We start from the raw sequence: 14,790 nt of genomic DNA, 5'->3' as shown, positions 1-14,790 counted from the left end.
AGGAAATAGAAGAAAGTGTGTATCTTCTAATTCTATAGAGACAAAGAGGGAGAAAGGTATAAAATCAATAGTGTAAGACTAATTTAAAAAATAAATTAAGTCAAAAGAAAGTAAAAGGAAAAAAATTATCAATAAGACCTGGAACAAAATAAATTTAAATAGAAAAAATTACATAGCCAAAAGTTTATTCTTGAAAAACATGATAAAAATAAAAAATGGGGGAAAAAAGGAAAAGCAGATATCACAAATTATCATTGCCAGAAAAGGACATCACTAAAGATCCAAAAATATAAAACATAACAAGACATTATTTATGCCAGTACATTTAAAAGTTAGGCAAAAATGTACCAATTATCCTCAACTACTGAAACCTATTGAGAATATGACATACAATTAAAGAACAATTTCTCTCTGAAAATATATTTAAAAAGTAAAATAAAATAAAATATTAGCCAATAGAATCCAGTAGTTTATAAGAAGACTAATATAACATGACCAAGGGGTATTTATTTCTGAAATATAAAATTAGTTTAACATTTTAAAAGCAATGAATACAATTCACCACATTCAAGGAATGAAAGAGAAAATCCCTACAGTCATTACACTAAGCACAGAACAATAATTTAATAAAATACAATATCAATTTATTATAACAATCTCTTAGAAGTTAAGAATAGAATGGAACTATCTTTAATCTAATAAAAGACCATTCTTTCTTTTTTTCTTTTTTTAAGATTTTATTTATTTATTTGACAGACAGAGATCACAAGTAGGCAAAGAGAGGAGGGGAAGCAGGCTTCCTGCTGAGCAGAGAACCTGTTGCAGGGTTTGATCCCAGGAGCCTGGGATCATTACCTGAGCTGAAGGCAGAGGCTTTAACCCACTGAACCACCCAGGTGCCCCAAAGACACACTCTTTCAAAAAAGAAACAACAATAAAACCAGTATTCCTCTTTTTTAATTGAAATGTAGTTGGCATAAAATATTATTTTAGTTTCAGGAGTACAACATAATCATTCAACAAAATCATTCAACAAAATCATTCAACATTTATAAACATTATAAATTGATCACCACCAGATATCTAGCTACTATCTGTCACCATACAAAATTGTTATAATATCAATTTCCTATACTATCCATTGAATCTCCATGTCTTATTTATTTTATAACTGAAAGTTTGTATCTTTCATTCCCCTTACTCTATTTTACCCATCCCTCTGTTCTCCTAACCCCTGGCAACCACCTGTTTTCTCTCTATATCAATGAATCTGTTTCTGTTTTGCATGGTTTTTTGTTTTTTGTTTGTTGTTGTTTTTTATTTGTTTGTTTTAGATTCCATATGTAAGTGAAATCATATGGCATCTTTCACTGACTTATTTCACTTAGTGTAATATCCTCTAGCTCTACAGGTTGTCACAAATGGCAAGAATGTGTTCTTTTTTATGGCTGAGTAATATTCCATTGTATATCTGTACCACATCTTTATCCTTTCATCTATTATTAAGATGGACACTTAGATTGTTTCCATATCTTGACTACTATAACTAATGGTGTAATGAATATAATGCTATATATGTCTTTTTTAATTACTGTTTTCATTTTCCTAGATGAATTCTCAGAAGTGGAATTGTTGGAACATATGATATTTCTGTTTTTAATTTTTTGAGGAACCACCATAAATTTTTCCATAGTGGCTGCACAATTTTGAATTTCCACCAACAGTGCATGAGGATTCCCTTTTCTTCACATCCTCGACAATACTTGTTATTTCTTGTTTTGTTTTTTATATAGTCATTCTTTCAACTGTGAGGCAATATCTTGTGCTTTTGGTTTGCATTTCCCTGATGATAAGTGACCTTGAGAATCTTTTGGTGTGTCTGTTGGTGTTGGCCATTTGTATGTCTTCTTTACAACAGTGTCTATTAAGGTGTTCTGCCTAATTTTTAAATGGATATGTTTACATAGAGTTTGCTGAATTTTTTATATTTCAGACATTGACTGCTTATGGGTCATATCATTTGTAAATATTTTTTCCATTCAGTATGTTATGTGTAACATTGTAATTGTAAATATTTTTTCCATTCAGTTTTGTTTTGTTGAGTTTTCTTTGTTGTGCAAAATGTTTTTAGTATGGTGTAGTCCCAGGTGTTTGTTTTTGCTTTTGTTGCCCTTGCTTGAGGAGATGGATCCACAAGAAAAAAAAAATACACACACACACACACACACACGTGTGTATATATATATATACACACATATGTATAGCTAAGATGCCCAAGAGCTCATGCATATGATTTCTTCTAGGAATTTTATGGTTTCAAGTCTTACATTTAAGTCTAATACATTTTCAGTTTATTTTTGTGTATGGTATAAGAAAGTAATCCAGTTTTATTCTTTTGCTTGTAGCTGTTCAGTTTTTCTAACACCTTTATGGAAGAAACTATCTTTCTTCATTGGATATTCTTGCCTTCTTCATCATATAGAAACATGGGTTTATTTCCCAACTTTCTGTTCTGTTCGGTTGATCTTTGTGTCTTTGTGTGTGTGTGCTTGATTACTATAGTTTGTAGTATAGTTAGAAATCAGGAAGAGTGATACCTACAGCTTTGTTCTTATTTCTCAAGATCCTTTGGCTATTTCGGGTCTTTTGTGATTCCATACAATTTTCAGGATTATTTGTTCTAGTCTGTAAAAAATACCATTGGAATTTTGATAGGGATTGCACTGAATCTGTAAGTGCTTTGGTTATTATAGATGTTTTAACAACATTAATTCTTTAAATCACAAACATGGTATATATGTCCACTTACTTGGGTCATCTTCAATTTCTTTTATCAATGTATTATTTTCAGAGTATAGTTCTTTAAACTTCTTTGCTAAATTTATTCCTAGGTATTTTTTTTTTAAATTTTATTTATTTATTTGACAGGCAGAGATCACAAGTAGGCAGAGAGGCAGGGAGAGAGAGTGAGGGGGAAGCAGGCTCACTGCTGAGCAGAGAGCCCGATGCGGGGCTCAATCCCAGGACCCTGGGATCATGACCCGAGCCAAAGGCAGAGGCTTTAACCCACTGAGCCACCCAGGTGCCCCTCCTAGGTATTTTTTGATGCAGTTGTAAATGGGTTTTTTCCTTTAATTTCTCTTTCTGATAGTTTATTATTAGTGTATAGAAGTGAAACAGATTTATGTATATTACTTTCATATCTGGCAACCTTACTGAATTCATTAGTTTTAATAGTTTTTCAGTGGTGTCTATAATGTTTTCTAGACAAAGTATATCATCTGCAAATAATGACAGTTTTACCTCTTTTCCAATTTGGATATCTTTGATTTCTTTTTCTCATTTGATTGCCGTGGCTAGGATTTCTAATACTGTGTAGAAAACAAGTGGCAAGACTGGGCATCCTTGTGTAGTTCCTGATCTGAAAGGAAAAAACCTTCAATTTTTCACCATTAAGTATGATATTAGCCATGGGTTTGTTATATATGGCCTTTATTATGTTATATTATGGCCTTAAAATACACATATTCTCTGTATACTCATTTTTTTAGAGTTGTTATCATAAGTAGATGTGGAATTTTATCAAATGTTTTTATGCATCTATTGATATGATATGATTTTTCTTCCTTTTTTGGTTGTTGCTAATGTGGTATTACATTGATTTATTTGTAGATAATGAACCATCCTTTCATCCCTGGAATAAATCCTACATGATCACAGTATATGATCCTTTTAATGTATTTTTAAATTCAGTTTGCTAATACTCTGTTGAGGATTTTTGCCTCTATGTTCATTTGGGATATCGACCTGTAACTGTATTGTTTTACCTCTGTCTAATTTTGGCATCAGAGTAACAGTGAGAATGTAGAATGAGTTTGGAGCATTCCTTCTTTAATTTTTGGTATAGTTTGAGGATAGTTATTAACTCTTCTTTAAATATTTGGTACAGGGGCGCCTGGGTGGCTCAGTGCTTTAGCATCTGCCTTTGGCTCAGGTCCTGGGATTGATCCCCACATTGGGCTTCCTGCTCGGCAGGAAGCCTGCTTCTCCCTCTCCCATTCCCACTGCTTGTGTTCCCTCTCTCACTGTCTCTTTCTTTATCAAATAAGTAAGATCTTAAAAAAAAACTTTTTTTTTGGTAGAATTTGGCAGTGAAGCCATCTGGTCCTGGGCTTTTCTTCTTTGGGGAGTTTTTTAAATTTATTATTATTATTGATTGAATTTTATTGCTAATAATTGGTCTACTCATATTTCCTTTTTTTTCTTGAGTCAGTCTTAGAAGATCACGTATTTCTGGGAATGTATCCATTTCTTCCCATTTGTTGGTACATAATTAGGTTTTTAATGATCCTTTGTATTTCTGTGGCATAAGTTGTAACTTTTTTTTTCATTTCTGATTTTATTTATTTGGGCCTCTTTTTTTTTCTTCATAGCTAAAGGTTTACCAATTTTGTTTATGTTTGCAAAGAACTACTCTTAGTTTCATTATTTCTATTGTTTTTGTGGTCTCTATCTTATTTATTTTTGCTCGTTATTATTTCCTTTCTTCTACTAACCCTGATCTTTGTTCTTTTTTTCTTTTCTTTTAGGTATAAGGTTAGATTTTTTTTTTTTTCCTTGTTTCTTGAGGTAGGCCTGTATCACTATTCACCTCTCTTTTAAAACTGTGTTTTCTGCATCCCATAGATTTTGGACTCTTTGTTTCCATTTTCATTTGTCTCAAGGATTTTTCTTTGTTTCTTTGATTACTTCATTGACTTACTGGTTTATAATGGTGTCATTCAGTTTTCACATGTTTGTGTTTTGTCCACTTTTCTTTTTGTAATTGATTTCTAGTTTCATGCCATTGTGGTCAGAAAAGATGCTTGATATGATTTTAGTCTTTTTTAACTTACTGAGACTTGTTTTGCAGCCCAACATGTGATATATCCTGAAAAATGTTCTATGTGTTCTTAAAAAGAATGTGTATTCTTCTGCTTTCAGATGGAGTGTTGTGTACACATTAAGTCCATTAGGTCTACTGTGTTGTTCAAGGCCAATGTTTCCTTACTGATTTTCTCCCTAGATGATCATTCTATTGTTTGAAGTGTTAAAGTCCCCTACTATTGCTATATTACCATAAATTTCTCCAGTGTCTAGTAACATTTCTTTTATGTATTTAGGAGTTCCTATGTTGGGCACATAGATATTTACAAGTGTTATATCCCCTTGTTGGATTGAACCCTTTATCATAACGTAATGCCCCGTTCTGTCTCTTGTTACATCCTTTCTTTTAAAGTCTATTTTGTCTGATGTAAGTATTGCTACCACAGCTTTCTTTTTGTTTCTATTTGCAAGGAATAGATTTTTCCATCCCTTCACTTTTAGTTTGTCTGTGTCTTTAGATCTGAAAGTTTTGTTTTTGTTTTTTGTTTTTTTTTTTTGTCTGTTTAGCCACCCTATATCTTTTGATTTAATCTATTTACGTTTAAGGTAACCCTTGATAAATATGTACTTCTTACCATTTTATGATTGTTTTCTTTTTCAACCATTTTATAGTTGCTTTTGTAGTTTTTCTTTTTTTTTCCTGTTTCTTTCTCTCTTACTCTCTTCTCATGGGATTTGGCGACATTCCTTAGTGTTATGTTTGTATTTCTTTCTCTTTAATTTTTGTGTATCTGTTATAAGTATTTGGGCTGTGGTTATCACAAAGTTCATATGTAATATCCTAAATGTACATTCTACTTTAAGTTGTTTAGGTTCCGGCATGTTCCTACATGCCTACAGCACTACATTTTTACTCTTCTCCTATTTTTTTGTTTTTGATGTCATATTACATGTAAGTATTTTGTGTGTCCTTTGACCAATTATTGTAGGTCTAGATGATTTTACTGTTGTCTTTTAACCTTCATACTACCTGTGTTGATGGTTGAAGCATTACCTTTACTATGTATTCACCTCTACCACTGAGATTTTTTTATTATTATGTTTTGTTTTTTTAGCTATGACCTTTTCTTTTATGTTTAAAGACGTTCCTTTCACATTTCTTAGAAGGCCAGTTTGTTGTTGATGAACTCCTTTTACTCTTGCTTGCCTGGAGAATTCCTTATGCTTCCTTCAATTCTGAGTGATAATCTTGCCAGGGAGATTATTATTGGTTGTCATTGTTTTTCTTTCAGCATTTTGAATATATTGTGCCACTATTTCTGGCCTATAAATCTTCTGCTGAAAAATCAGCTAATAGTCTTATTGGGGTTTACTTGTACATAAATAATTGTTCTCTCTTGCTCCTTTAAGAATCTCTCTTTATCTTTAACTGTGGACACTTGGATTATAATGTGTCTTGGTGTGGGTCTCTTTAGATTCATCATTTTGGAGATTCTGTGTGGTTCCTGGACTTGGATGTCTGCTTCCTTCACCAGTTTAGGGATATTTTAGCTATTATTTCTGAAAATTGGTTTTCTGTCCCATTTTCTATCTTTTCTCCTTCTGGGACCACTACACAATGAATGTTAGTATGCTTGAGGTCCTAGAGGGCCCTTAAATTATCCTTATATTTTACTTATTTTTAAAGATAGATGTATATATTTATTTATTTAAGAGAGAGAAAGAGAGAGCATGAGAAGGGGGAGGGGCAGAGGGAGAGGGCGAGAGAGAACCTCAAGTAGACTACAAACTGAGCACAGAGCCTGATGTGGGGCTTGATCTCACAACCCTGAGATCATGACCTGAGTCGAAACCAAGTGTCAGATGCTTAACTGACTGAGCCATCCAAGTGCCCCAACTATCCTCATTTTTTAATTCCTTTTTATTTTTGCTATCCAGTTTGGATGATTTCCACCAGCTTGTCTTCCAGATTGCTGATCCATTCTGCTGCATTATCTAATGTTCTATTGATTTTCTGTAGTACAGTTTTCATTTCAGTTATTGTAGTCTTCAGTTATGATTGGTTCTTTTTAATATTTTCTGTCCTTGTTGAACTTCTCATGGTATTTATTCATTCTTCTCCTGGGTTTAGTAGACATCTTTACGACCATTACTTTGAACTATTTATCTGGCAAGTCACTTATCTTCATTTCACTTACTTCTTTTTGGGGGGGGGGGGGATTGTCTTGTTCTTTCTGTCATATTTTTTGACATATTGTTCTGTCTTCTCATTATGCTTCTTTGTGTTTAGATCAGCTAATTCTCCTGGTCTTCAAGGAGGAGCTTTATGTGGAAGGTGTGCTATGGGGCCCAGAATCATAAATTTCCCTGGTCTCCTGCCAGGTGTCCCAGGGGTGTCTTCTGTGTGGCTCATATCCACCCTCCTGTTATGGCTGGAGGTTGTTGTTGTTGGGTTTTTAGTACATAATTGCTTGTGGGGGTGGGGGGCTGTCCCCTGGCACAGATGTCTGCTAGGCCCCACTACAACTGCTATGGGCATGCTGGTGAGTGGAGCTTGACCCTGACCTGTATGGCTGAGGGACCAGGCTATAATTGCTTTAGGGGTGCTAGTGTGCAGTGTTGGCCCTGGTATGACTAGTTGCAAAGCCCAAGGTGGGTCAGGCTTCTGGTGTGGATGACTGTGATTGAGTGGAGTTTCGTTTTCTGCTACTTTCTGGCTCTCCTGAATATGGGTGTTCATCTTCCCAGTGCAAGTTCTCTGAGCTTTGGAGCCTTAGACTTCCTTATTCTTCAGAAAAGGCCTCTACACTTGTGGGTTTCACTGGGGGTACTGGTCCTGACCAGACCACCTCTCCTTGTCTTAACTGTCTCCATGTGACATTTTATTTATATCTTTAGTTGTAAAAAATCTGTTCTATTAGTCTTCACTTCATTCTCTGAGATGGTTCTATATGCAATTGTACATTTTGGTGTGTTGGTGTGAGGACAGAAGCTCAGGATCTTCCTACTCTGCCATCTTGATCTCCTCTCTAAACATTATGCTTATGGATAAAATTTTGAAAGCTTCCGCCTGAAATCAAGAATGAGACTGACAGCTGATAACATCGCCTTTATTTAACAATTTACTTGAAGTCCTATGCAATACAATAAGGGGTAGAAAAGCATAATGATTATAAAAGCATATGTTGATATTGTTAATATTTGTCTATGACATAATAGTACATCTAGAAAATCCAAAAGAAACTATAGGATAACTAATAGAATTTAAAAAGTGGCTCCTGGGTGGCTCTGTAGGTTAAGTGTCTGACTCTTGATTTTGGCTCAGGTCATGATCTCAGGGTAGTGACATCAAGCCCTGGGTAGAGCTCCATGCTGAGCTTGGAGCCTGCTTAAGATTCTCTCTTTGCCCTCCCCTCATGCTCATACACTCTTTCTCTCTCAAAAAAAAAAAAAAAGTGAATATAATAAGTCTATATAAAACCTAATAAAATTTCTATATAGTATCCACAAGCTGTTAGAAAATTACATATTAAACAATACCATTTAAATAGCATTAAAACCATGAGAAACAAATGGTGATGAAAGATGTGCAAGCCCTCTACTCTGACAACTATAAAATGTTACTAAGAGAAATTTAAGTTGAACTGAAATAAAAGTGTTCCTAAAAAGATGCATTATTGTAAAGAGAGTAATGCTCCCCCCATTGACTTAGCGATTTAATGCAATCTCATAAAAATTCCAGCAGGTATTTTTGTGCAAATTGACTGATTCACTCAAAAAATATATAAAGAAATACAAAAGGCTAAGAATCGCCAAGGCAGTGTCGAAGAGGAAGAAAAAAAAAAACCCTGGAGAGTTGCATTATCAGTTATCAAGACTTATTAAAAGGGTGTGGTGTTAGTTCATGACAAAGAGACCAATAGGACAGACTAGTCTGGAGACAAACCCACATACGCCATTGCCTAATTTATACCCAAGATGGCAATTCAAGGCAGTGGGGTAAATAATGGTCTTCTAAATAAGAGGTGTTATGCAATTGTACCTCCACATGGAAAAAAGAACTCTGAAACTTAAGACTGTTCACAAAACACAACTGCAGGTGGATTGTAGATCATAACAAGCCAGAGATGGGCACCCAGGATCAGTTAGTTATAGGAGACGAGTAGGTATGGATGAAAGGAAGCCCATCAGTAAAGTACTAAAAAGTGAGCAAATGGCATGATAGGGGACAGAACGCAAGGTGTACATTGTATAGGAGTTTGAATTGTGAAGGACATTGTAGTGTAGGAATTGGGAACTAAGCATATTTAAAGTACCATGGGAGGAGCCAAGAAAGAGATAGACATTGAAAGTAAATAAACAGGGATGTGTTTGGTGAGGTAAAAGCTAACAGTCTCTGAGAAAACAGAACTGCAAAACAGGGAATAAAAAGAAATGTTTGGTTCTGAATTATTCTTATTTAAGAAAAGAGCAATATTCAGTGTTAATTATGTGCAAGTGATATCTTTTATGGTATGTGACATTATTAATTTTTTTAGGTGGTTTGAGCCTTTTGTCATGCAGTGGCTGGATGAAAATGAAGATGTGTCAATGGAGTTCCTTCACGGAGCACTAGGAAGAGACAAAAAAGATGGAGTGAGTTTAAATTACTTTAAGACTGCTTATTGTCAAGATTCATTCACGCGACTCATTTTTAAGATAATGGGAATTGTTAGGCTCATTGTTATTATTTAAGGTTTATTTTAATCCTCTAATGACCAAAATAAATGTGAAACACAACTATAAAGGGCTGGTAGGTACCTTAGGGAATTATTTAAATTAAAAAAAGAAAATCAATCCCCCTTTTGCTCCACGATTCTTTTACCTCCTGAATTGCAGTCTAAAACTTCAGTAGGGTCATACAAACTTGCTTGTCCTGAAACCTTTCCAGGATTTTAAGACTGGGAGCAGACACCCTCCAAACCCCTCTGGAACAACTTAAGTGTTGAGCCACAATATATTTCTAAACTGTTCTCATATCTATGGGGAATGAGAAAGAAACAGAACCAGTCCCTCAGTGTCACAATGGAGAAACCAATTAATAGCAGCCTGCCCCGTGATACGAGTTCTAATACATTTTCCAGAAAAGGACATGAATGATTTTCAGATGGGTAAGCATCTTATTAAATAGGAAAAGAAGACATGTGAAATGAAGGTACATGATACAAGAGGCTGAGTTATTTATGTGAAATGATTCTCCTCTCGCCACATTCCCTCTAATGTGCTTATTGGGATGGTCTCATCTGGTTCCTCTTCTCTCCCCTCAGTTCCAGCAGACATCAGATCATGCCCTCTTCTCTTGTTCCGTGGTTGATGTCTTTGCCCAGCTTAATCAGAGCTTTGAGATTATTAAGAAACTGGAATGCCCTAATCCTGAAGCATTATCTCACTTAATGAGAAGATTTGCGAAGGTAGGTTAAAGGGAACCAATGCTTTCTTTTCTGAGACTACAGGACTATAGCTGATGGAATTGTACCGTTGGACATTTAGGTCCTCCTTCTAAGGAGTCTGGAGGAACAGGCAAAGTGGAAACATCTTTAGTAGAAAACTGGGATCCTTGTATCAGAATATTGAAATACATAATTCAAAAAAATCAAAAGGCTGAAAAGAAAATGAGAAGCCAATGAAGGCCTTTAGGTACCTAAGCTATCAGCCTAAACCATATTATATTATTTAGTTACCATCAAGTAACCATCAAGTATTGTTAACCTTTGAACTCTAGTCTTTATATGTTAATTAGATAGACAAAAGTAACCTCCTGCTTTTAAAGATAATAGGTAAAAATCCTTTACTTTGATCCTTTCCAAAGGGGACTTTTCTTGGTAGCCACTGATTTCAATTTCCCAGTGTGGTAAAACCTGCAAGTAAGCTCTGCAGGAGAATTATTCTGGGGGGGGGGGGGGGGAAATCTCGTCTTTTCTTGACAAGCAGCCGCATTTTGGGTGACTGCCAAGAGAAGAATGAAATGGGGTCATTAGGGATACTGTTGAAAAAAAGTGTGTCACATACTATTCTTGGAACTCTGTGGGACTCATGGAAGCAGGGTCATATGGAGAATTTAATAATCTCAGAGTTAATATATTTAGTGACATACTATTAAATGGTGCACAATATTAGAAAAGTAACTAGAATTCACCCTCAGAGTAGTCAGGAAGAAGGTTATGTAAGGTGGAGGTGTGGAAGCAGGGAGAGAGAGCAGGAGGAAAAGGGCTCTGGGACTTAAGCTGCTGGGCTCCAGACCACCCTCCCTTCCTTGGTACCTTTGACCTTTCTGTAGCTGTGAGGTTGCACGCAGCCACATGTAAACAAGTGGGTTGCAGGAAAGTGTAAAGAAGTGGGAGGTTACAAAGAGGGTTATGTTAGAATCCACACAGGAAAATGCCTTCTTTGAAGCAAGGAGAAAAGAACTAGGCTCCATGTGTCACTGAGGAAATGTGAGCTTTTATTGGCACAATAAAAAAATTTTTTAGGGGCGCCTGGGTGGCTCAGTGGGTTAAAGCCTCTGCTTTCGGCTCAGGTCATGATCTCAAGGTCCTGGGATCGAGCCCGGGGCTCTCTGCTCACCAGGGAGCCTGCCTCCTCCTCTCTCTCTCTGCCTGTCTCTCTGCCTACTTGTGATCTCTCTCTGTCAAATAAATAAAAATCTTTAAAAAAAAATTTTTTAAATACCTAAAATATTCTTAATCCATGTAAATTCAATACTACCAATTATCATCCCATGGAAATAATGTAAGGAAAAAAAACCATTTACTGGGAAAGCAGAAATTGGTAATTTTCATTGAAAGATAAATTCTACTGGAATGATTTTAAAAAATCATAAAAATGAAGATAGGACTTTGTGGTTAATATAATTAGCTATTTCACAGTAACTTCAGACTGCTAGAATTCGTTTTGTTTCATCAGATGGGACCTTTGGTCTGGAAAACCCTATCCTTTTTGGAATTGGGATCCTTGTATCAGAATATTGAAATCATATTCTCTTCCTAGGACTTAGATTGATTTAAACTATCTCTTGGAGAAAAAGACATAATTAATGATATCTGCAAACAGTTGGGAAAATTTGTCATTGTAAAATGGGGCTTGAAAGGATGGTTTGTTCTTACTAAAGCATATATAAGACTCAATATACCAATCAATTGCTTCACATTTCATAGCTGTGATGAGAGGTGAAGAGTGTACACAGGCCATGGATATTTCTATGGCTTTACTGCTTCTCTCTCTCTCTCATTCTCTCTCCTTTTTTTTTTTTTTTTTTTTTTGAGTGTTCAGGGACACTGGAGATACAATGCTGAATGAGACACATGTATTTCTTGTTCTTTGGGAACATAATCCTAATTTTCTAAAGTACTGATGATAATTAATTGAACATTGCTATGTGCTAGTATTCTCTTACTTTTATTCTTCACTACAACCCCGTGACAATGGTACTGTGATTTTTCCTAATTATTCAAATGATGAAATAAGTTTAGAAATTTAAATAACTCAACGAAGCACCCAACGAGAAATGGCATGGTTCGTGAAATGCTTTTAACCACTAAGCCATACTACCTTCCCAGTCTGGTGTCCAGGAATCAATTGGTGAGTTGGAGAGCAGAATCTCAACATTTCTTTTTATGCTCTGGGCCAAGCCTAGGCAGTTCAGGGGATATTCTACGTTATGCTGCATGTGTTAAAATGCAGTGCTAGAAAGCACCGACGTGACTTTCTAATGTCACTGAACGGATACTATACCTCTTGTCTTCCCTGCATCGCTCTAATACTAAACGCCCCCTGAAAAGATGGATTTTGAACCAGTGTTCTTATTGCAAGAGTCATACCCTAGAGGGACCAACTGGTGGTGTTGACAAGATATTTAGCCCACTTCTAACACATGTCATTAGTTCAGGAGATCCTACTGACTGACTGACAGCTACCCTCCTCAGTGACAGGACTAGCTGCCATCTAATGAGAGCAGAGTGAGGATGGAGATATTTTAGTCCTCCTGCTTGATCTGTAAAAGGAGAGCATCCCTGGCTTCACCACCATAATCCTGTTAGATGTCACTATTTAATCTGGAGTTCTTTGAATGACAGGTCCTTTGCTGCACCCATAAAAGAATCATCCATACTTCATGACTTTCTCTCCATGTAAACTCTACTTTCTTTCAGAACATGATGCAGACAGCTTCTGTTAGGCTCTTGCCTCTCGCTCTGTGCTGCCCCATTTCTGAAGCCCAAGAGTCCCACAGAGAGAAGTCATTATTAGCCAAGTCCACGTACTCTGGAAGAAGTTCTGTCTTCCAGGCTTTGCTAGGTTCCCCTTCCATCAACAGATTCTCTCTGAAGAGTTAACCTCCACCCTGCTGTGCATTCAATAGGACTGCGATTTTCAAACTTTAGCTTGCATCAGAATCGTCTTGGGGGCTTCTTAACACACACCAGAATTGCTGACTCAGTAGACCCGGGAGAGGACTAGAGACCTGGAACTTCCACAAGTTCCTAAGTGATGCTTATGAGGCAGCAGGAGATGTGTCTTAGGTCAGTATGTCTCAAGTAACTGCTTACTGGTATTAAAGAAATAACGTCTGAAATGGTTTTATTTTGTTAAATAAATTAGAGTGAAATTGCAGTTGCCCCTAAAATGTGTGTGAGCACTTTCATCAAGCATACTTTATACATTAGTAAAGAAATGGATATTCTCGTTGCCTGTGTATCCACAACTGTCACAGGCACAAGGCCTTACACCATATCCTACTTGGCTGAGCTCTCCGCCTCAGCCCACAACTCATCCCGATTTGCTAGCAACCATCGGTGTTTGTAGGTTAGTGGATGTGAGATCCTAGGATCATTTCGTTGTCCCCACGGGGGAACTGAGCAGACCAGGATTTTCTTGTAGAATCAAGTGCTGGGCTATGGGGGATACCTTGACAATAATCAGAAATGAGTGTCTGGATTCTGCTCTCCACACTTTCTCTGGAGCTAGTTAGAATCTCTGGGTAACAACAAACTCCTCGAGTCTGATTTGTCTTCATTTTTGTTTTTACCACATAATGAAATGTTTCTAAAGAGTTTACACTGTCATTAGAACCTGTACGTTGAAAGCAGTACTCCTATGTATGAGTGAACTGGTACTTCACAGGTAAGTTCCAAAGTGAATTTCAGTATTGTATCTGAAGCCAGATTTGAACAGCTGCGTTGGGACAATACTGCAGTCTGATCAGCCATCTATTTTTCTAGACTTACTGGTCTTCTTCTTGGTAAGATTTTATATTTTCCAAGGCCAACTTTCTATTTAAACTGATGCATATTACCATGATACTTTATACGTCCACAAAATATCAATTTTCTTTCTCCATTTTATCCCTATTTTCAGGTGGTCACCGTGATCTTAAATGTCCATAAAACAAGTTCATAGTTCTGTTTGGTGAATTCAGGCTTGTCAAGTAGGAGATTAAGCTAAAGGAGAGATGTTTAGAGTGTCTCCTGAATTGACCTGAGCCACAAAGAAAATTCAGATGAATATGTCATACAAAAAAGGAAACAGAAGTTTTTTTGTCCCTGGTTTTCTGTGAAAAGAGATAATCTTTATCTACAGTTAGTGTGGCTTTCTCTCTTCTAAGAAAACCATGTCCGCATTTGGTTTATGATCATTCAAGCTACATAAGTAAAACTGGTAGGATACAAATTCATCAATGTATCTTGATGTAATTGAAATAGAATTTAACTAACACGTGTGTTTGTTTTTCCTTATTTTGCATAATTAGTGGAACAGAGGGCATCCTTCAGCTCACAATTAGTTATTAAATGGAGAAAGTAAATGCAAAATTAGGATGAAGAGGACAGAACAAAGGCAAAAATTAGGCAACATTTTTAGGAAATAATGCACCAATAACGAATTTAGTAAATT

General features: G+C 36.1%; 1 protein-coding gene across 1 annotated transcript in view; it reads left to right on the top strand.

Annotated features, from left to right (window-relative positions):
• Positions 1–14,790, top strand: part of UNC13C (unc-13 homolog C) — a 601,184-nt gene that overhangs the window by 479,333 nt on the left and 107,061 nt on the right. The window contains exons 23-24 of the mRNA XM_032864917.1: positions 9,405–9,501; positions 10,173–10,316. Coding sequence (XP_032720808.1) covers positions 9,405–9,501; positions 10,173–10,316 — 241 coding nt within the window. The remainder of the gene's footprint in view (positions 1–9,404; positions 9,502–10,172; positions 10,317–14,790) is intronic.

Source organism: Lontra canadensis, unplaced genomic scaffold, assembly GCF_010015895.1.
Source record: "Lontra canadensis isolate GAN:19392208 unplaced genomic scaffold, GSC_riverotter_1.0 scaffold28, whole genome shotgun sequence".
NCBI lineage: Eukaryota > Metazoa > Chordata > Mammalia > Carnivora > Mustelidae > Lontra > Lontra canadensis.
Note: the sequence above shows the minus strand (reverse complement) of the source record. Positions and strands in the feature narration are given on the sequence as shown.